Below are 23,406 nucleotides of genomic sequence, written 5' to 3' on the forward strand. Positions count from 1 at the left end.
AAAGAAATGTCAATCGTTGTCCTGTTGATATTTGGCTCTGTGGACTAATGAGTTTGCCAACCGCTGCCAGCCCAACACGTCACTGGCTTCCTGCTTCCTCGTCCCTCCTGCCTTCACCCCGGAGAGCTCCCCACAGAGCTAACTGCAGGGTGCGCGCCAGGACTGATGTCCACACGCTGTCTCCTGAGCTCTCCCTCAGTCTAATCTATCCTTCACACGTTATTTCCCATGACCGCATAATAGTCAACTGGAAGACAATAATCCTTCTTTACTATTGAGAATTGAGGTCAGTCCTACCTTTCAACCAGGAACAGCAACCATATAACCTTGTCAGGAAAACCCCCAAACCTCCACGGGGCTGCCTTGTGACTTTTGTGGCTCCCTTTCTCCAGAAACAAAAGCGGTAAGAGTTTTAACAGTGGCCGTGTTTCTCAGCGGGCTTGCCAGCATTCCCGAAATGTTAACCATCAGCTCCTGCGAGCTGGCATAGGCTGGTTCCAGCCACCACTGGCCAAGGAACCTGCCAACCCAGGGCTTCTGGGCCCAGACCTGGGTAGTGACAGAAGACTACATTTCCCAGAAGCCTCCTCTCCCAGGAAGGCCCTCCGCTTCAGAAAGCCGTTACTATGGAGACAGACTAAACAGACAGTCCAGGCTGTCCCAGGAGGGTGAGAGGGGAGTAGGGAGGGCACTGAGGATGGCTGGACCCTGCCTGGCAGGGAGGGTGGGGGAAAGTGCTGGGGATAAAGGGGTTTCTTCCGCCTTGACCTCTCTCCCGGGAAGTTTTCAATGTGTGTGTGTGTGTGTTGGGGAGGGGGGGGGTGGGGGGTGGCGGGGGGAAGAAGTGGGGGTTGGGGAAGAAGTGGCTTCTGAGGAGGGTGTAGAAAATGACTTGTGGGATGGGGAACAGGGTCCAGGGAACTTTGAGGCCGGAATGCCCTCTCCAAACCCCAGTAAAGCTGGCGAGGGGGTCTGCTGTGGAAGGGAGTATTACAGGTTGTGACCCAGCTCTGCCTCTGATGACCCAGTTCTGTGACCTCGGGCTCCGGCCCCATCTTAGCTCCTGCTCTCGCTGTCAGCCCCTGCTGCCCACTGCCACCTTGGTCCTTTCCCCACCCTGCTTCTTTCTTTACTCACCATTACCCCCCACCCCTCAGCCCCCGCACACGCTTCCGGGATTCCCCCATCTCATTCAGGCCCCAAAGTGCGTGGATTTCAGAAATATACCCGGACCGCCTATTTACCAGCTCTGTGACCTTAGGCTGTGCTCTTACCCTCTCTAGGCCTCAATTTTTAAAAAAAATATATAGATATATTTTATTGATTTTTCACAGAGAGGAAGGAAGGTCTCTGGGGAGACCTTGCTCTTTTCTCCCCAATCCTCACTCCTCCTCCACCACCACACTCTGTGCATTGGGTCAATTTTCCTCCTCTTTGGACCTTTGCCCTGTGTGTTGTAAAAAAAATTTAAAAAAAAAGATCTTTGAGGTGGGGCAATAAAGAGCCATGAGCCCAGGGGCGGGAGCTGCGATGGTGTAACAGGAACTGGCTTCAGCAAGCAGAGGCTGTTTCCTCATACGATGGGAAGTCCAGAGGTGGTACTCAGACCTCACGGCGCCTCTGGGGATCCTGGCTGCCCCGTCTCTTCCCTCTGGCGTCCTTAGCAGGAGTGGTTACCTCATGGTCGTGCATTGGCTGTAGCCCTGCTTTATGTCCCTGCCCCCGGCAGGAAGAGGAGAAGGGCCAGCATCTGTGCCAGCTGGGCTCACCCTTAACCAGGCAGCAACTTCGATTCACATCTCAGCGGCCAAAGCTGGGTTCAGGTCACAGGGCTGACTCTAGCTGCACAGGAGGCAGGGAAGCTGGATATATATTTTTAAAAATATATTTTATTGATTTTTTTACAGAGAGGAAAAGAGAGGGATAGAGAGCCAGAAACATCGATGAGAGAGAAACATCGACCAGCCGCCTCCTACACGCACCCCCACTGGGGATGCGCCCGCAACCAATTACATGCCCTTGACCAGAATCGAACCTGGGACCCTTCAGTCCGCAGGCCGACGCTCTGTCCACGAGCCAAACCGGTTTTGGCGAAGCTGGATATTTTAAATTGGGGCTCTGCTTATGGAACTGGGGGCTGGATCTTGGGATAGGCAAGCAGCAGACCACCTCAGCCAGCCTTGGCAAAGCCTTCCCAGGGCACAGGAGCGTACATGGCATCGCGGGGTGGCTCTCAAATGTCCTCATCCTGTGGGCTGACCCAGGGCTGGGCCAGGAGAGGGCACGCTGTCTCAGCTGCCCGCACACACACCTGCCCCCGGCCCCGGTGCTTGGGTGGCAGCCCTGCTCTTGCCCCCTCTGTGCCTCAGTTCCCGTTCTCCTGACGTTCGCTTTTATTCTGTCATATTCCATACCACCACCTTACTGTTACGAATAATTTCTTCAAGCCAATTCACTTATTGGCTTAGTAAACATTTATTTATTTTTTCCATTTTTTTTAAATTAAATTATTATCTGTGTACATATTTTAACATTGCCCCCCCCCATAAGTAAACATATTTAAATAGGAAATTCTATAATACTGCAGTAATCCCTTCAGCATTAGCATCATGTGCCATAGGGCGTGGGGTGGCGTGGCTCAGTGGCTGAGCGTTGACCTGTGAACCAGGAGGTCACGGTTAATTCCCAGTCAGGGCACATGCCCGGGTTGTAGGCTCGATCCACAGCGTGGGGCGGCCAATAAATGATTCTCTCTCACCATTGATTTTTTTTTTTCTCTCTCTCCCTCTCCCTTCCCCTTTTATAACAATAAAAAACATATTTTAAAAAAGAGATGTGAGAGCCTAAACCGGTTTGACTCAGTGGATAGAGCATCGGCCTGCGGACTGGGGGGGTCCCCGGGTTCGATTCCGGTCAAGGGCATGTACCTTAGTTGCGGGCACTTCACCGGTGTGGGGTGTGAAGGGGGTGTGCAGGAAGCAGCTGATTGATGATTCACTCTCATCAATGTTTCTAACTCTCTATCCCTCTCTCTCCCTCTCTGTAAAAAATCAATAAAAATATATTTAAAAAAAAAAAGATGTGGAAATAAAAATACGAGAAGGCAAGCAGTGGTAGTAACTTGGGCTTCTCTCTCCTGCCCTGACAATGGTTCTCCGCCTGTGGCCTTCTTGTCTTTGTCTTAAGGGCGGTTTGTGATGGGAGGACGGTGTTACGGGCTTGTTAGCACCTGGCTCCTCCGCCGAAAGGAAGTGTAAGGGAGACTCAATTTCTCCCTCCATGATCTAAGCCACCGAGACGCCCCCCCCCCCCGCAGGTTTACCCTCCCACCACCCACCAGGGACCCAGGTGGTCTCGGCGGCCCTTTCCTGGTCTGAGGTCGGCCGACCATCCTGAGAGCGTTTGTCCCTCCTGCAGAGACCTCGCCTCTGGACAGCGGAGACAGGCCAGCATGGAGGTCCTGAAGGAGAAAGTGGAGGAGGAGGAGGCTGCCGAGCTGCAGGACGCGGTGGAGAGGGGCGAGAAGACGATGAAGCCACCATCTCCCCCTCCTTCCGCCCTCCAGCCGGAGGCGCGGAAGGAGGAGACCCCCATGACGCAGGAGATGCTCCGAGACCTGGAGAAGAAGCTGGCGAGCATCGAGATCGTCATCCCAGAGTCCCCGTGAGTGTCGGGGCGGAGCAGGGCTGGGCCGGGAAGGGCCGGGCAGGATGAGGGACCAGAGCCCAAGACCACCTATGGTTTCCGACGGTCCTAGGCGGCCCTGCTAGCGGTTCTCAACCTGTGGGTGGCTCCCACAGACTGAGAGCCGCTGCTGTAGAGCCTGAGACCGTCGGAAAACACAGATTTTTGCATTACGATTCACAAACAGTAGCAACATTACAGTTATGAAGTAGCAACGAAAATAATTTTATGGCTGGGGGTCACCACCACATGAGGAACTGTGTTAAGGGGTCGCAGCATTAGGAAGGTTGAGAACCACTGGCTGAGAGGGAAGCTGTTGAGGGCGAGGGCTCTGGCCCTAGTTGGTGTGGCTCAGTGGATAGAGCATCGGCCTGTGGACTGAAGCGTCCTGGGCTCGCTTCTGGTCAAGGGCACATACCCCAGTTGCCGGCTCCATCCCCGGCCCTGGTCGGTGTGCGTGTGGAAGGCAACCATTCGATGTGCCTCTCTCACATCAATGTGTCTCTTTCTCTAGCCCTCCCCCTCCCTTCACCCTCTCTAAAAATCTATGGGAAAGCCGAAACCGGTGTGGCTCAGTGGATAGAGCGTCAGACTGCGGACTTGGGAGGGTCCCGGGTTCAATTCTAGTCAGGGGCATGTACCTTGGTTGTGGGGCACATCTCCGGTGGGGGGTGTGCAGGAGGCAGCTGATAGATGTTTCTCTCTCATCGATGTTTCTAGCTCTCTATCTCTCTCCCTTCCTCTCTGTAAAAAAAAAAAAAAAAAAAAAAAAAAATCAATAAACTATATTTTAAAAAATAATAAAAACAAAAAATAAAAATCTGTGGGAAAATGTTCTCCTGTGAGAATTAACAGCAACAACAACAACAAAAAAAAGCGAGGGCTCTGCTTTCTGACTGCCTGGGCCAAGTCCCCACACTCCGCCCCACGCTCCCTGTGTGACCCTGGGCACGTCGCTCACCCTCTCTGTTCCTCGGTTCCCTTGTCTGTCTCAAAGGGCAAGTGCTGACAACGAGGGTCAAACCGGGAGGGGCTAGAGCCCGCGGCAGCCCAGGTGGGTGGGGGCAGCTCCGGGTCCGGGCCTCGCCTCCTGGGGACTAACGGAGGCCATCCCTCCCTGCGGGCACAGGGTCATTGCCAAGGTCTCCATCGACACCTCCCTGCTGCCCGCTTCCTACCAGAGCAACACGCCCAAGGAGGAGCACCTGCTGCAGGTGGCGGACAACTTCTCCTGCCAGTATAGCCACCTGTGCCCGGACCGCGTGCCCCTCTTCCTGTACCCGCTCAACGAGTGCCAAGTGCCCGTAAGGCCAGGTCGCGGGGTGGGGGTGGGGGGCGGGGAGGGCGGGCTCCACAGCCGAGGGCGGAGGGAGGGGGCCCACGCACAGCCCTGCCCTGGGCCAGAGCTCAATGACAGGGAAGGGCAGAGAAACAAGGCAGAATGGCTGGAACGGGTCCCGAGACCTGAGCACTGGGCTCCTTCCTTCCAGCCCCGCAACCCGGGGCACGTCCCTGGGTCTGCCTGGGCCTCAGTTTTCCCAGCGGTAGATGGGATGGCAGAGGACGAGCCCCAAGGCTGCAAAACGGAGACCCCCAGGCTGTGTTATTTGGCCGCGTGGTGATTTAAAAAATATATATATATATTATTGATTTTTTTTTTACAGAGAGGAAGGGAGCGAGATAGAGAGCTAGAAATGTCGATGAGAGAGAAACATCGACCAGCTACCTCCTGCACACCCCCCTACTGGGGATGTGCCCGCAACCAATGTACATGCCCTTGACCGGAATCGAACCTGGGACCTTCCAGTCCGCAGACCGACGCTCTTAACACTGAGCCAAACCGGCTTTGGCCGCGTGGTGATTTTTAACTGAAGTTGGAGCAGCGCTGGGGGCCCGGGGATTCTCCCCTCCTCTCTTATCTGGTCATCCCAGGCCTGCACGCCCCCCGGCAGCCGTCCTCAGGGCCTTCCGTGGGGCCGGGTGATCCGGGGCTGGTGGGGCCTTCCCGGCATCCATAGGGAGACCCTGGAGCCCTGGCCCGCTGGCCCCGGTGGCAGGGCAGTCCCCGAGGGGCTCTGGTGGCACGAGGGCCCCCCACGGGGTGGTGGCTCAGAGCCAGACAGACCCAGCTCCACTGCCGACCGACGGTGAGCGGAGCCAGCCCATTTGCTCTTGGAGCCTCAGTTCCCTCCTCTGTCCGTGGTGCCTGCCTCACGGGGCCACTGGGGACCGGGGAGGGGGTGCCAGGCCTGGCGGCACTCAGGGGGACCGCGGGCGCGGGAATGGCAGGAGGCACGGATGCATCTCGGGCGCCTGAGGACAGCACACGTGGATTCTGGATCGGGGCCGGGAAGGGTTTGGAGGAGCTGCTGAGGCCTCGAGAGCGCCCCCTGCCTCCAAGCCGAGGCCTCTGGCTTCCTGGGAACGCAGTGCCCTCCCCCCAGGTGGATTATCCCCCCTCCCCCTTCTCCCCCTCCCACAGAAGTTCGTGAGCACAACCCTCCGGCCCACGCTGATGCCCTACACCGAGCTCTACAACTGGGACAGCTGCGCCCAGTTTGTCGCTGACTTCCTCTCCATGGAGCCCCTGGCCGACCCCCTCAAGCCGGTAAGCACCGCTCCGGCCGGCATCGCCCCGTCCCCCCCTTCCCGTCCCCCCGCCCGTGAGGCCTGGGCTGGGAAGCCAGGAGAGCGTGGAGAAAAGCACTCAGCCCAGGAGCGGGTTTGGGGAGGGTGTGGGGCACGGGCCCAGAGAGAGGCAGCCACTTATCCAGGGTCACACAGCCAGCCTGGCCTTCTGGCTCCCGCCTCTTGGCCTCCTTGCCCCTCTCTGCCGTCGGAGCCTTCTCCTCATGGCCTCCAGAGGCGGGGGAAGGAGAGAGGGAGGAGGCCCTGCTGCTCTGAGCCCACGGCCTCATCTTGGCGCTTCTGGTTGAGAAAGGAGGCAGGGAGGGAGGGAAGGAGGAATGGAGGGAAGGAGGGAGGAATGGAGGGAGGGAGAGAAGGAGGAAGGATGCAAGAGAGGGAGGAATAGGTCCGAAGAGGGAGCTGAGGGGCCAGGAGGAAGGGATGGGGAGAAGGGAGAGGAACTCTGGGATAAAGCCGTGAAATGGCCCATCGGAGAGCGTGAGACCTCGGCTTCCGCAGTCCCGGGTCTTGCCCATCGGGGAGCCCACCGCCTCTGAGAACGAGGGGCCAGTGTGGCCTGGCCGGCTCTCCCGGCACACAGGGTCTGTGGCTCGCACCCATCCTCAGTGGGCCGCCCGCCCCCCAAAGGGGAGGATCCTGCGGGAGACCAGCCTGCGTGGGGAGGACAGGCCCGGGGTTGCGGCCGGCGGCGCTGACCACCCCCCCCCCCCCGCACACCCCGCCACACCAGCCCACACACCTGTACTCCCCGACCACCGTGCTCAAGTACCAGCGGGGCAACTGCTTCGACTTCAGCACGCTGCTCTGCTCCATGCTCATCGGCTCCGGCTACGACGCCTACGTCGTCAACGGCTACGGCTCGCAGGACCTGTGCCTCATGGACCTGACCCGGGAGGTGTGCCCGCTCACCATGAAGCCCAAGACGGTAGGCCGGGCTCCGGGGGCGCCCCGCTGAGCAGCGTGCCCGGCTCCTCCCCCCGCCCCGCTCCGGCCACAGGACCCCGGCTCCATCACCACGGAGTTCGAATTTCCAGCCACCAACGATCTCTGACCTCAGCTGCTTTTGAAAAAATATGTTTTTTTTTGTTTTTTTTTTATTGATTTCAGAGAGGAAGGGAAAGGGAGAGAGAGAGAGAGAGAGAGAGAGAGAGAGAGAGAGAGAGAGAGAGAGAGAGAGAAATATCAGTGATGAGAGAGAATCATGGATCGGCTGCCTCCTGCACACCCCACACTGGAGATCGAACCCACAACCTGGGCATGTGCCCTGTCCAGGAATCAAACCATGACCTCCTGGTTCATAGGTCAATGCTCAGCCTCTGGCCACTCTGGCCGGGCTGACCTCAGCTTCTTAACACACACAGCCTATGTCCCCCCAGTGGCTGTCCTTCACTCTCCCCTGGTGCCAGTTTCAGCTTCTCTGTTCCCCAGGAGGTAGATTTTGTGACTGTCATGTGGCTTATTTCAAATCCCTCCCAGTTTACCCTGCCTATTCTATAAAAGCCCATCCAGCCTCCTGGCTGGTGTGGCTCAGTGGTTGAGCGTTGGCTTAAGAACCAGGAGGTCACGGCTTGATTCTCCCACTTCCGCCACTTGTGCCCACAGACTTGGCCGTGCCTCTATAGGCTTCTCATTTGCTTTTATACGTGGCCAGAGGGGCACGGCTCGTAAACGGAGACCCGGGGGCTGAGGCTCGGTCTGTTTGGCTCTAAACCTTGGAGGGTCGCGGTTTTTCCCTCCTATCTTCCACAAGCCCACTGTACCCACGTCTGCATGCCTCTGCCTTGTTTTCCCCTGCATATATATTTTTCTTATCACTGATACCGCCCCCCCCCTCTCTCTCTCTCTTCTCCTTCTTCTTCTTCTTCTTCTTCTTCTTCTTCTTCTTCTTCTTCTTCTTCTTCTTCTTCTTCTCCTCCTCCTCCTCCTCCTCCTCCTCCTCCTCCTCCTCCTCCTCCTCCTCCTTTCCCTCCCTCTCTCTCTCTCTCTCTCTCTCTCTCTCTCTCTCTCTCTCTCTCTCTCTCAGCAAATTCTTACTTTATACCAAGATAGGAAACCCATGCCCGGCCAGTGTTGCTCAGTGGTTGAGCATTGACCTATGAACCAGGAAGTCAGGGTTTGATTCCCATTGGGGCACATGCCCAGGTTGTGGGCTTGACCCCCAGTAGGGGGCGTGCAGGAGGCAGCCGAACAATGATTCTTATCATTGATGTTTCTATCTCACCCTCCCTTCCTCTCTAAAATAATAAAATGAAGATATGAAACTCTCCAATGGCAAGATCTGGAAAGTCTGACTCCCGACAGTGGGCCCCACTCTCTAGATCATAGCTCATGTGGGCATAGGGGCAGGCCAGGAGAGAAAACCACATAGCTGAGTGCCGGGACTAATGGGCACCTCCCATGGCATTTCCCTGTCTGGTCAGAAGCAGCCTGGGAGAAGGTTCCATTATCCCCATTCCAGTGTTTGGAGGAGCCCGAGGGTAGGGGAGTGGAAGGTCTGTCCAAGGTCACGGAGCTGCAGGCCGGAGAGCCCACAGGCTCCAGTGGCAGCGGTGATCTCCTGGTCCCAGGGTTGGGGACTCGTGGCTGCTGATGTTCTTCTCTTGCCCGGTGACAGAAAGTCCAGGAGAAACAAGTGGCACCACCTAAGAAGTACGCCGTCAAGCCCCCCCGGGACCTGACCAGCAGGTACGAGCAGGAGCAGGAGAGGAAGAAGCAGGAAAAGATCAGAGCTGAGGAGGAGAAGCGGCGGAAGGAGGCAGAGGGGCGCATCCAGGTGGGTCCCTGGTCCTCAGCCCTCCACCCCTGAGCTCAGCTCTCGAGGAGGCGTTTCTAGGAACGGGAAAGACACAGGTCACGGAAGAAATATAAGGATGGACACCCCGGTCCAAAGCCCCTCCTCTGCCTCTCTGCCATCTCAGCCTGGCCATTGGGAATCTCCCCCTGGTGGTCAGCCAGCTTCTGGTGGTAGATTTCTCATGGCAAAGTTCTGCATGGGCAGCCCATGTTATGGTGGGCAGTTCTGGTGTCCTCCTCATTCTGGACTCTCTCACTAAAGACTCACCCACATATGCTCTCCAATCCATCCTCAACCATCCATCCATCCATCCATCCATCCATCCATCCATCCATCCTGCCATCTCCATCTACCCATCTACCCACCCATCTGTTCATCCATCTGTCACTCCATCCATCCTCCCATCTCTCCATCCATCATCTATCCATCAATTCTCCCATCTCTCCATCTATCCTCTTGTCTCTCTATCCATCCATCCATCCATCCATCCTCCCATCCATCTATCCTCCCATCCATCTATCCTCCCATCTATCGATCCTCCCAACTCTCCATCATCCATCCATCCTCCTATCCATCCATCCATCCATCCATACATACATGCATCTATCCTCCCATCTCTCCATCCATCCACCCATCTCTCCTTCCTTCCTTCCTTCCTTCCTTCCTTCCTTCCTTCCTTCCTTCCTTCCTTCCTTCCATCTCTCCTACCCATCCACACTCCCATCCTTGCGTCCACCTCCTTTCTTTCCTCTCCTCCCATGGGGTGTTTACTGAGCATCTCCTCTGGTTGGGCACTTGGGACACAGTCCCCCTCTCCCAAAGGGAGGCAGGCCGGGAAGCCATATGGGGTCCACCACCTTCCTTTGGATGGAATCCCACCACAAATCACAACACAGAAAGCCAGCGAATCCCAGCTCCCCCAGCACTCTTATAAAAGAGCCCAGTTTATAAACCCCAGATCGAGCCAGTCCCTCCCACTTTATTGAGAAGAAAACAGACTCAAAGGTGGGATGATACTCTCAATGCCTCTCAGCCAGCCAATGGTACAGTCTGGATCAGAACTCCGCTCCCCTGCCCATCCGCCAGCCCCGGGGAGGTGACCCCCCCTTCCTACCCACACGGTCACCCACCTGTTCTGTGCAGGAGGCGGAGAATGCAAAAGCCGACCCCCTGCACGGCCTGCGGGTGCACTCGTGGGTGCTGGTCTTGACTGGGAAACGCGAGGTGCCCGAGAGCTTTTTCATTGACCCGTTAACGGCACGCAGCTACAGCACCCAGGACGACCACTTCCTGGGCATCGAGAGCCTGTGGAACCACAAGAACTACTGGATCAACATGCAGGACTGCTGGAACTGCTGCAAGGTGCTGGGCAGGGGCCTGCGTGGGCGTGGCAGCTGGTGGTGGTGGTGGGGGGTGACCTGTGGCAGAGCTGGCCACCAGGCCCGCCCGGAGGGCTGCAGACTTTCCCCAGAGCCGAGTCTCCAGAGCCCACTCCCTTCTGCTGGGATTGTCTCTCTTTTGATCTGTGCTCCTTGTACAAGGCGGATGGTTAGTTTGTATGAATGACTTAAAAACATTGTATTGAAATGCAACATACATGGCAGAAAAATACACGCATCCTAAGTGTACATACAGCTCGGTGAATTTCCATAAGTATATACATATACTAGAGGCCCGGTGCACGGATTCATGCACCGGTGGGGCCCCTTAGCCTGGGCCTGTGCCCTCTTGCAATCTGGGACCCCTCGGGGGATGTCCGACTGCTGGTTTGGGCCTGAGGGATGTAGGAGTGCAGGAAGCCGAGGGCTGCTGGGGAGGAGCCTGAGCCCAGGCCCAGTGCCGAGCCGCTCCCACTCATCCCAGCTCCCCTGCACCTGCTGTCACTGCTCGGTAGCACTGCTGGGGAGGTGAGAGAGACTCACCCCACCACAGCTGCGCTTGCCAGCTATGAGTCCGGCGTCTGGCTCCTGTCCGTCAGCTGAGCTGTGCTCCCACTGTGGGAGAGCACTGAACACCAAGGGCCAGCTCCTGCATTGAGCATCTGCCCGATTGTCAGTACACATTATAGCGACCAGTTAACTGGTCATTCGGTGGGCTTTTATATATATATATATATATATATATATATACACTAATAAAAGAGCAACATGCTAACTGACCGTACCTTTGCAACGCCCACCAGCCAATCAGGAATGAGTATGCAAATTAACCCAACAAAGATGGTGGGTTATGTGCATATGCAGGCGCCTAGCGTCTGGGGGTGTTCTGCACCACCCCAGCCGCCCCGGGCCTCTGGGCAGTGTGGGAAGGCAGAAAGGCGGCTCCAGCCAGAGTGAAGGCTGGGCCAGCAGCCAGGGTAAGGAAGGCCCATTCTTGCACGAATCATCATGCATCAGGCCTCTAGTATAGTATATAACCGTAGAGATGCTTACGCGAGTTAAAGACATAGGCAGCTGTTCTTCAACCTTTGCCCTCCCTCTGGGACACTGATTCTGGGGACAGCATGCCACCCTGGGGAGGTGGGGTCCTCCCCACCTGCTGGGAGTTACCTGGCAGGTGAGCCGAGGCACAGGTGGGCTGGGATGAACAGAGGTGGAGGACACAGGCCATGGCAGAGAAGCCCCACCTGCCTCTTCTGCAGGGTGCCATGTGTGCCTGCCCACCTCCCTCCCCCTGGTGTGAGTAACACCCTGAGGAGGTCACAGGCCTGCCATCTCCCCTCCCAAAGAACCCCACCAGCCTGTATTTGCTCTACACGCTGCCTGGGACGCCCCAGACAGTGCAGAATCGACCCTCATCCAGACCTGTCCCAGACACCAACCGTGGGGCCTCTTCACGGGAGACTGAACCGTTTCCGGCCCCCCTCGGGGCCTCGGTTTCCCTGTTGAAACGAGGAAGGTGGGCATGGACTCACAGGGGCTGCCGGAGCCCACTCTGTGCCCCTCTGACCCGGGGCCCAGGTCCCTGCTGTGCCCCGTGGAGCAGGAGGGGGACTTGAAGGCTGGGGGTGTGCTCAGCTGGTCCCCTCCTCCATCAGGACTTGATCTTTGACCTGGGAGACCCTGTGAGGTGGGAGTACCTGCTTTTGGGGACCGATAAGCCTCGCCTGTCGCTCCTGGATGAAGATGATGACACCCTCATTGATGACGATGACATAGACAGCCTGGTCAGTCTCACCCGCCTTAGGGGGCCGGGGGCAGGGGGAGGTGGGGGGCTTCATACTTGGACGTGGTTCAGGCCGGGCTGACAAACGTCCTGTTAGCATGACACGTCCAGATAGACCGACTATAAATTCCTCAAGGGCCTGGATCATGGCCTCATTTTATAGATGAGGACAAACTGAGGCCCAGACAGATCCATTGACCCAATGGGGTTGGAGTAGGGGTAGGGGAGGGCTGGGATTTGCATTCAGTGGCTTCCGCTCTGGCGACCCGACAGTAAATCTGGTGCGTGGGCGCCCCCTGCTGGCGGCTAGGGCGGCCCGATGAGATGAGCAGGTGGCAAAGGCCTGAGCAACATTTGTGGGCAAAAAGCTTTAAATGGAGGCAATCTTTTTCAGGTTTCTGTGGTCCCCTAGTTAGAGGACCCTTTGTCTAGGCCAGTGGTCGGCAAACTGCGGCTCTTTGGCCCCTTGAGCATTTAGCAAAGACCAGCGTAGGGGTACCCTAACTAAGTGAATAACAATGTACCTACCTACCTATATAGTTTAAGTTTAAAACATTTGGCTGCCAAAAGAAATGTCAGTCTTTGTACTGTTGATATTTGGCTCTGTTGAGCAATGAGTTTGCCGACCACTGGTCTAGGCCAGGCCTGGTTTTACTGTTGGGGAAACCAAGGCTCAGAGAGAAAGAAGCAGCCAATAAGGACAGCCAGGCAGTGTCCCCAAGCTCTTTATGTACCTTCTACCCGTGAACCTCCCAAGGGCCCCAGCCGGGAAACTGAGGCTCAGAGCGGTTCAGACTCTCCCGGGACCCCGGAGCCGCTGTCCGGTGGAGGCTGGGGCTCGGTCCGCCGGCCTCCAGGCCCCTCTCTCAACCAACGGCCGTGGCCACGTTGGTGCCTCTGACAACGAGGGAAGGGGGGCAGCTGCCCAGCCAGGAGCCGCAGGGAAGGCCCCAGACCCCACGGAGCAGGCTGCTCCCCTTCCTCCCTATCTTGGGTCACACAGGCCAGGTCGGACCTGCCCTGACTTCTGGGTTCCTGACACCCGCCCCCTGGCTTGGGTGAGGGACGGAGGAGGTGGTGGGGAAGGGGGGGTGCCAAGACAGAGGCTCTGCCTGTCAATCACTTCTGACCCGCCCCGCCTCTCCCAACAGGGCAAGGAGGAGGAGGATAAGGGCTTCGACATGCCGCACTCCTGGGTGGAACCCATCGAGATCTCCCCAGAAGGTGTGTCCGTGCGTGTTCACTCCCCGTCCCCAGGGCCCGGGCAGCAGTGACCCAGGGGGACCCCAGTAGAGGCTGCCCTGGCCCCCCGGCCCCTCCCTCCCACCCCTTCTGCTTCCTGCTGCCCCCGCCTGGTCCTTCCTTCCTGCTGCACACACCCCGTGGAGGGCCCACCAGCCTGGCGAACCGGAGGGGGCTCAGCGGGCTCGGCGGATGAGGGAGTGTGTGCGGTGGAGGACCAAGGGCCACCCTGCCAGGGGGAGGCGGTGCCCAGCACCCAGATGGCACTGGGGAAGGGAGGGCAGGACCAGGGAAAGCAGCAGGACAGGGTGCTTGTGCCTCTGCCGACATCTGCTGGCCCCGGAGGTCCCATCTAGGCTAAACCAATGGCGGGGGGGGGGGGGGGGAGGGGGAGAAGAGCCAGAGAAGTGTCATGAGAACAGAGAGGGAGCACCCAGCTCCCGGGGTGGGGCCTGGGGGTAGATGGGGGCTTCCAGGAGGAGGTGTACTTCTAGCTTCAGAAGGAGCCAGGTTAGGGCAGGTGGCCTGGCAGTGTGTGTGTGTGTGTGTGCGCGCGCACACGCGTGTGTGTATGGCTGTGTATGGATGTGTGTGTATAAGTGTATGTGTATGGCTGTGTGTATATATGTGTGTATGGGTGTGTGTATGAGTGTGTGTGTATGTGTGTGTATGGGTGTGTGTATGGGTGTGTGTATGGGTGTGTGTATGGGTGTGTGTGTGTGTGTGTGTATGGGTGTGTGTATGGGTGTGTGTGTATGTGTGTGTATGTGTGTGTGTATGAGTGTGTGTATGGGTGTGTGTATGGGTGTGTGTATGGGTGTGTGTATGGGTGTGTGTGTGTGTGTGTGTGTGTGTGTATGGGGGGGCAGGGGTCCTCTGGTCAGGCTCAGATCTGAGAACTCCAGGGCAAGAGCCACTCCTGGAGTCCACTCCCCTCGCCCCCCTCCAGCGGGCGGGGGCTGGAGGAGCTCACAGCCGCTCGGTGGACAGGGCCTGGCTGAGGGCTGAGTGGGGTTGGCCTCCCTCCCCCGATCTGGGAGGCCCCTCAGCCCAGCCCACCCCGTCCACAGCGTTCGAGACCCGCTGCCCCAACGGGATGAAGGTGATCCAGTACAAGAGGGCCAAGCTGGAGAAGTGGGCCCCGTACCTCAACAGCAACGGCCTCATGTCGCGCCTCAGCATCTACGAGGACCTGGAGTGTAAGGGGCGGCCGGCGGGGGGGTCCCTGAGCTCCCGGTGTGAGTGCGGGCTGCAGCCAGCGCCCTCGGCCCGCAGGCACCCAGCTGCTGGAGGTGAAGGAGTGGTACCAGAACCGGGAGGACATGCTGGAGCTGAAGCACATCAACAAGGTCACGGGCCTCATCATCGACTACTTCAAGCCGGGCCACCCCCAGGCTCTGCGCGGTGAGTGACCCCACGGCCGGGCCAGCCAGGGCACCCGGCGGGCTTTACACGCCGCTCAGAGTCGCCCCACGTGACTGGCGTGTGGCGGGGAGAACGGTGTCTGTGTAGCCACAGGGCTCTTTGGGTGACAAGCGACAGACACGGCCCCCGCCGCCTCCAGCCAGACGGGTTCAAGGGGTCAGGGAAGCACAGAGGGTCCAAGGAAATGAGACCCGTGTCCTCCCAGGAGGGTGAGAGCCAGGGCCACACGCTGACTCTGCGGTTGGGATCAGCGCACAGTGGGGCCGGGTGCACAGTGGGGCCATGCTTCCAGAGAGGTTAGGATGCCGAGCAATGAAACCAACAAGTGCTCCGACAAGGGCGAGGCGGTGGGCAGAGGGCATGGAGGCCATGCACATGACCATGAACCCTGGGAAGGGAGAAAAACATAAGGCCAATATACCATCACCCCCCCACACACACACACACTCGATGGTTGAACTAAAATAAATAAAACAAGCTCACTAAGAGACCATCTTACTCAAGTCATCGTCAAAGATGAAACATGGCCGGCCCTACAGGGCGCGGGCAAGCGTGCAAACCAGCGGAAGTCCCCTGTCGCCGCTGGCAGGACAGACAGCCATGGGCACAACTCCTCTGCCGGGCAGTCAGGCAAAGTCACCAACACCAGCCTTAACGTATCTGTCTCTCTGTCCTGAGCAAATAATGGGCCAGAATAGGTTTTATTTATTTTTATTTTTACAATTTCTTTATTGATTATGGTGTCACATAATTGTCCTCATGCCCATCCCAAACCCCTCCCCATGTATGCCCAACCCCTGTTGTCCATGACCTCTGGCTAGCTTATATGCATGCACACAAGTCCTCTGGTTGGTATAAGAATGGGTGTGAAATGCGGGCTGCAGACGCTCACGGCGGTGGTGCTTATAAGAAGAAAGAGGCCGGGAACCGCCCAAGTACCCACCAGGGGGGCATGGGTTCCGGACTCCGGGCTCACCCGTGAGGTCAGGGCGGGGCCGCCGGGCCCGCCGTGCTGACCCGCCGCCTCCCACCCCACCCTGCCCTGCCCCGCTGCAGTGCACTCGTACATGTGCATGCAGCCCGAGAACGACCGCGTCATGGAGTTCTACGAGAAGGCCCGCGTGGACGGCCTGGTGAAGCGGGAGGAGACGCCCCGGTCCATCACCGAGCACTACCAGGGGCGCCCCGACTTCCTGGCCTACCGCCACGTCACCTACGGGCCCCGGGTCAAGAAGGTCACCATGAGCACCGCCGAGTCCAACCCCCGGCCCATCACGGTGAGGGAGGGCCTCCTGGGCTGGGGACGGGGCGCTCCGACGGGACGGGGTGACCCCGGGGTGGGGAGGGACAGCCCCGGCTCCAGAGGGATGATCCCCAAGGGGGCTTTCCCATCCGTGCCCTCAGCCCCTAGGCCAGGGGGGTGTCACTTCCTTACTATTATAGGAAGAGTACACTCAGACTAAACATCCTATCTAATAAAAGAGAAACATGCAAATTGACCGTACTTCTGCTATGCCCACAAGCCACGCCCACCAGCCAATCAGGAGCGAGTATGCAAATCTGCCCAACCAATGTGTCGGTTAATTTGCATATCCAGGAGCGGCGTGAAGACTGAAGACAGGGTAGAAGGAAGCCAAGTGCTGTAGAAGGGAGTGAAGCTGCAGAGAAGCAGGCAGGGCAGCAAAGAAGGGAGGGAAGCAGGCAGGGCGGTGGAGACGGCCACAGGAAGCCCTGTTCTTGCAGTAATCTTCCTGCAATGGGCCTCTGGTTTAGAGTATGGAAAAATAGAGACATATGGAAACATATAAACATAGAGAAAAAATATATAAAGCGGAAAATGGTAAAAAAAAAAAAAAAAAAAAGTCTCAGAATGGCATCTCTCAGATATTACTACAGAATATAGGCTCGGTTTTTAGGGTCTTTTCTAACTTAATTGAGATGTGTGTGTGTGTGTGTGTGTGTGTAGGTAGAATCCCTCTATCACCCACTTACTATTAAGTTGTGCATTTCCCCCCTCCATATCATTACAAATTATGTGACCAGTGAATTTAATGGCTGCATACCAAGAATCAAACCAGCCAGCCAGCCAACAACAACAAAAACTCCTTTTTAGCCCTGACTGGTTTGACACAGTGGATAGAGCTCAGCCTATGGACTCTCGGTCCCGGTCAAGGGCATGTACCTTGGTTGCAGGCACATCCCCAGTAGGGAGTGTGCAGGAGGCATCTGATCGATGTTTCTCTCTCATTGATGTTTCTAACTCTCTATCCTTCTCCCTTCCTCTCTGTAAAAAATCAATAATATATATATTAAAAAAATACACACAAAACCCTTTCTAGCAGGAAAGGATGTCTAGTAATAGAGACGGCTACCGGAGAGGTAGTGAGCTCCCCACCTCCGGCGGTGAGCAAGCAGACCTTGCGGAGGGAGCTAGAGGAGACACCCAGCAGCACCCAGGGCCGGGGTGGCCTGGCACTGGGACCGGTGGGGCACCCAGCACCGTTGTCTGGCCAGGAGGGGCCGCTGCTCCACAGGAACCCCTAAGTGACCCCAGGTTCCAGTGACCCCGAGTGTGCTCTGCTCCCGCCCTCAGAAACCCCCTTTCCCACCCCCACCCCCCCACGCCTGCGCCCGCCCCGCAGAAAATCACGGAGCGGTTCTTCCGGAACCCGGCCAAGCCGGCGGACGAGGACGTGGAGGAGCGCGTGTTCCTGATCCTGGAGGAGCGCATCCAGCTGCGCTACCACTGCCGCGAGGACCATATCACGGCCTCCCGGCGCGAGTTCCTGCGGCGCGTCGAGGTGGACAGCAAGGGCAACAGGATCATCATGACGCCCGAGATGTGCATCAGCTACGAGGTGGGCGCGGGGCCGGGCGGGCGGGGCGGGCAGGGCGGCGGGGCGGGCGAGGAGAAGGAAGCAGGACCCCGGGCCCCCTCCCAGGACCCCGGGCCCCCTCCCAGCCTGGGAGCGCACCTCTGCCCTTGGGGAAATGAGGAGCTCCGGCCCAGGGTCCTTCTCTCGGCAGCTCTTCTGAAGCTCTTACCCTTTCCCCCATCCCCCCCCCCCCCCCGTGCCCCCATCCCCCAGAAAGACAACCCAGCAGGCCAAGACTCCTCCCTAATCCACACACCCCCCACCCCCGCCCAAGCCCCCGGCATCGCAGGCCCCAGATCTAGAGACCAATGCTGGGGCGGGCTCTCCAAGTTCAAATCCTCACTCTCCCGGCTCATTCTTCCGAGCCTCTAGTTTCTCTTCTGTTGTTATCTGGGTCTGTTTTTATTTTGTTTTTGTTTTTTTAAATAATTGAGTTGCCATCAATTTTGTTAAGGGTCTTTTATAATATACAGTATATGTTTATATTTTTTATTGATTTCAGAGAGGAAGTGGGAGAGAGAGAGAGAGAGAGAGAGAGAAGATATCAATGTTGAAAATCATTGATCAGTTGCCTCCTGCACGCCCCCTACTGGGGATCGTGTCCGAAGCTCCTCAGCATATAACCTGACTGGGAATTGAACCATGACCTCCTGGTTGGGCTCATGTTTTTTTTATACCTGAGGAAACTGAAGCCCAGAGAGGTTAAGCAACTTGCGTGAGGTCACACAGCTAGACAATGGCAGGGGGAGATTTGAACCCAAGGGGTCTGGTGGCAGAGCCCGTCCGTCCGCGACCCCAGCCGTTGCCGCCTCTCTGTCCCTGCGGCCGCCGCCCCAGGTGGAGCCCATGGAGCACACCAAGAAGCTCCTGTACCAGTACGAGGCCATGATGCAGCTGAAGGAGCAGGAGAAGATGTCCCGGCACCAGGCCTGGGAGTCGGAGCTGGAGGTAGGGTCCCCGGGGAGAGTGGGCAGCGGGGAGGGACCAGGGGTGCGAGGGGGTGCCTCAACCATGCCCTCCCCCCCGTTTCCAACTCAGGTGCTGGAGATCCTGAAGCTTCTGGAGGAGGAGGAGGAGGCGCACACGCTGAAGATCTCCATCTACGACACCAAACGCAATGAGAAGAGCAGGGAGTACCGGGAGGCCATGGTGAGCCTCGCCCCCTCCCCGGCCTGACGTTCTCTGTGCCCCCCGGGGTCCCCGGGTGACGAGGAGGATTAGGGGTCCTTCCGGGAAGCCCTCTCCAGGGGACAGAGTCATCGACCTCATTGTGCTCATCCTTGCTGCTGAGCTGACTGTGCCTATGTTTCACCCCAAAGAGCACCCAGGACCCAGGCCCCGTCTCCCCCACCTCCAGGGGCTGAGGGCAGCCCCGGGCCTCTTCTGCAGGCGGGAAGAATGAGAAGCGTGTGCCCACCTCCGCCTGCGGCCCCCCTCGAGCTCCAGGCCTGGCCCTGGCCCGAGTTCTCCATCCCCTGCCTCACAGGGCGTCCAGGCCCACCCTGGTTCCGAGCCCAGCCTCTAGATCTCCTTCACCAGCCAGGCAGAGATTTCTACAAATAGATGGAGGCTGGAGCAGCAGGACAGGGCATCATCGGACGACCGGCTCTCAGACTCCCGGGGATGGGCACCAGCCCCACACCTCTCCCGCGTCCCTGGCCCCTGCCTGCCAACACCAGACAGAAGGCCCCAGGGTGAAAGGGGAAAAGGGAGAGAGATACTGGTCATTTTTTAAAAATATATATTTTATTGATTTTTTTTACAGAGAGGAAAGGAGAGGGATAGAGAGTTAGAAACATTGATGAGAGAGAGAGAGACATCGACCAGCCGCCTCCTGCACACACCCCCACCAGGGATGTGCCTGCAACCAATGTACATGCCCTTGACCGGAATTGAACCTGGGACCTTTCAGTCCACAGACCGATGTTCTATCCACTGAGCCAAACTGGTTTCGGCATACTGGTCGTTTTTGATTCAGCATCATGAGTAACAACCATTTTCTCACCATTGACTGAGCGTGAGGTGTGTGCTGAGGCTCAGGGAGAGAGACATGAATCCAAGGACGATAGAGAGTTGGCTGTTACCCAACACCACAGGTACAAGGGACGGCCCCCAGGCCGCTCCGAGGCCTGGTCCCAGAGGCGCCAAGCACCGGGCTCTGGATTTGAGGACTGGTTCTGTGTGGTCACGTGTTGGTGCAGAGCTGGCCGGGAGGTCCCTGCAGCCCCAGCAGGTCCAGCTGACTCCCCCCCGCCCCCTGCGCCCCCCACAGGAGCGCGTGATGCACGAGGAGCACTTGCGGCAGGTGGAGGCCCAGCTGGACTACCTGGCCCCGTTCCTGGCCCAGCTGCCCCCGGGGGAGAAGCTGACGCGCTGGCAGGCCATCCGCCTCAAGGACGAGTGCCTCATTGACTTCAAGCAGCGGCTCATTGACAAGGCCAACCTCATCCAGGCCCGTTTCGAGAGGGTACGGCCAGGGACCCGGGTAGAGGAGAGAGGACCTTGGCACCCTCGTCTTGAAAATGGGCACACAGACTTGTGAGGGTCCAATTGCCTGGAGCTTCCAGAGGACCAAGCTGTCCTTCCTTACCCTTGCTCATTGGGTGGAAGGGTGGATGAAGGGATGGATGGGTGGGTGAGTGGTGGGTGAATGGACGGGTGATGGACGAACAGGAGGAGAGACGCATGGGTAGGTGGAGGGATGAGTGGATGAATGAATGGATGGGTGGTTGGATGGATGGAAGAATGGAGCATTGTAACAACCTCTAGTCCTTGATGCATGTCTACTGGTTGGGAGGATACCATGCAGCTCCTATGGATTATCTCATTTAATCTTCACAAAGAGCTCTGAGTGGTGGTGGTGAGTGAGTATAACGATGCTCATTTGACAGACAGAAAACTGGAAGCTCTGAAAGGGTAACTTTTCCAGAGCCGAGTGGCTGTCTCCGTCTCGAACCCTGCTCTGACCCCGTGGGCCTGATAGCCCTCTCAACACAACCCCAGCGGGCCCCACTCAAGGCATTTTCTGGCCCCACCTCTGCTCCTCTGGCTTTTGGGGACGGCGATTGCGTTGTTCAACCCTCCTGGGTTCTCTGGTGGCGGGTGTCTCAGCCTCAGACCCTGGGGGAGGGCCAGCCTGCATCACCCCTCCCGCGCTCTCCTCTCCGCGCCCGCAGGAGACCCAGGAGCTGCAGAAGAAACAGCAGTGGTACCAGGAGAACCAGGTGACCTTGACCACGGAGGACGAAGACCTGTACCTGAGCTACTGCTCTCAGGCCATGTTCCGCATCCGGATCCTGGAGCAGCGGCTCAATCGGTGAGGGGCGGGGGGGGGGGGGTTGTGTGGGACCCGGGAGCCCGGGGGGACCTGCCAGGAAGCCGGAGCGCCAGCTTCGTGACCCCACCACCGCCTCTCGCTCCCCCCTCCGGTTTCAGACACAAGGAGCTGGCCCCGCTGAAGTACCTGGCGCTGGAGGAAAAGCTCTACAAGGACCCGCGCCTGGTGGAGCACCTGAAAGTCTTTTCTTGATGCCCCTCCTGGGGCCGCAGCCTAAGCTGGCAGAGAGAGAAACCCCCTCTCCTCCCACCCGTGTGTCCTACAACCGGCTAATGACCTCGGCTTCAGGTGTCTGGCCTCACCGCCGCTCCACCTCTCTCCCTGCAGTTCCACCTGTTCCTGCCTCTCATGATTTTTCTGTAAATAAACACACTTGTGATTTGCAATCTATACCTCCTTTCGCAAGCTCCTGCACCAGCCTCTCTCGCCTTCCCTTCTTTATCTATAGCCTGGGACCCACTTCTTCTACCCACAGTGGCCACCTTCCTCCTCGTCTTCTCGCCCTTTCCATTGGAATGCTGGGCCTTTGCAACCCCTCTGCAGGTGGCCTCAAGAAGCATCTAGCCTAACATGTCCATGATACTGAGGGTGAGACCCCCGCTTGGGCTCAGGGGAAACGAACAAACTACAGCCACATGAATGATAAGGTTGTATTTCTCAGGGGGACTTCTGCTGAGGACTGGTCATATCCTTCTTGACCTGACTATGCTCAGATGGTGAACATTCACTGACCTCGTACCTTTACAGTATATGGGGAATGTGTATTATACTTCATTAGAAAGTGTTACAAAATGGTGACCACGAGTCTAATCATGCTTTAACTTCCATTTAACAAGAAATTCAGAGGAAAAGGAATAAGGTAAATAGACAGAATTATAATGTGCGACAGTCTACAAGGTAAATGGCCCAATCTCTTAAAAAGATCAATGTCGTTAAAAAAAAAAATGGGGGGGGGGGGCGCAGATGAAATAGGATGAGCTTAGAAGAGCCAAGTGCCAGATCTTGTGGTTTCCTAATTAGGAAAAATGTTATTAAAAATATTTTTGGTATGATTATGAAAATCTGCCCTGGAGAACAATTGTTCGTTTTATTGGGTGTGATGATACAATGATTACGTAGGAGAAGGGTCTGATTTTTAAGAATTACATGCTCAATAGCATTCAGTGTCCGGGTGAAATGTCTTGATGGCTACAACGTGCAAATGGTTCAGAAAACACACATGGATAAAGCCAATACAGCAAAATGTTAGCAAGTGTTGAAATCCACACGGTAAGTATATGAGTCATCATATGATTAAAATACAGAGTGGCCAGATGATGATGATCTCTGAACACATAATAATCTGGCCACTCAGTGTGTGTGTGTGTGTGTGTGTGTGTGTGTGTGTATGTATATCCTCAAGCATGAATTCGTGCATGGGTGTGGTCCAGCCAGCTTGCCCAGGGAGAGGGGACATGGGCAGTTGGCCAGCCTGCCTGCTGGTCAAACTCCTGGTTGAGGGGACAATTTGCATATTAGCCTTTTATTATATAGGATTATTATATAGGATATACACTGAGTGGCCAGATTTTTATGCGTTCAGAGGTCATTATAATCTGGCCACTCAGTGCATTATACTAGTATATCATTCTGGTCTTCTTTCCGGTTTTCTCCACGACGTTTTCATATAAAAAGTTGAGAAGTACAGACAGGGTGGGCGGTTTTGATGGGATTTTATTCTGCTGATCGGGTCCTCTCTTGACAGTGCCTACAGGCCTCTGCAGCCGGCTCACCCAGGCGCAATGTGATGGGTGGATACGCCGCTGAGTCCGGCAGCGCTGGTGCAGTGCGGCGGAGATTAAGCCCACCCCCACCCACCCACCCACCCACGAATCACAAATGAAGCCGGCGTTTCTCGGATTCCTCGTCGGTCATCGCGTTTAGAAAGCGGCCATCCACCCACCCACCCAGACGTCCGCCGTGGAGGCAGCAACCCCGGGCTCCACGCCTGACTCGGACCCAGAACCAGGAAGTCTCAGTTCCTTTCCCGGTCTCCCGTGGGAGATCCAAGCCGGTGTTCGAGCCAAAGAAGAGAGACAGGTCCTCAGACCGCGGAGCCGCCCGCAGGTAAAGGGAACGAGCAGGAACCCCTGCAAAAAGCTGACTAACTACACCTCCCCGCTTTGCCCGACTCCAAGATGGAAGCTCCGCGGCTTCACTGGGTTCCGGATGTCCCCTTCCCATTGGCTAGCTGG

At 57.1% G+C, this 23,406-nt stretch overlaps 1 protein-coding gene across 1 annotated transcript; it reads left to right on the forward strand.

The window, feature by feature from the left end:
* The first annotated feature begins 647 nt into the window (after positions 1-647).
* Positions 648-21,646, forward strand: DRC7 (dynein regulatory complex subunit 7). Its single transcript, XM_084861225.1, has 18 exons — positions 648-668; positions 3,418-3,663; positions 4,814-4,988; positions 6,167-6,292; positions 7,064-7,258; positions 8,948-9,106; positions 10,271-10,489; positions 12,165-12,293; positions 13,444-13,516; positions 14,605-14,733; positions 14,810-14,938; positions 16,016-16,236; positions 17,602-17,817; positions 18,673-18,783; positions 18,874-18,984; positions 20,108-20,302; positions 21,012-21,151; positions 21,271-21,646. Exons 2-18 carry the CDS (start codon positions 3,452-3,454, stop codon positions 21,362-21,364), a joined length of 2,634 nt encoding a protein of 877 aa, XP_084717351.1. The 5' UTR covers positions 648-668; positions 3,418-3,451; the 3' UTR covers positions 21,365-21,646.
* Positions 21,647-23,406: the final 1,760 nt, after the last annotated feature.

Source organism: Pipistrellus hanaki (genome assembly GCF_964339955.1).
Source record: "Pipistrellus hanaki genome assembly, chromosome: 15".
Taxonomy (NCBI): domain Eukaryota; kingdom Metazoa; phylum Chordata; class Mammalia; order Chiroptera; family Vespertilionidae; genus Pipistrellus; species Pipistrellus hanaki.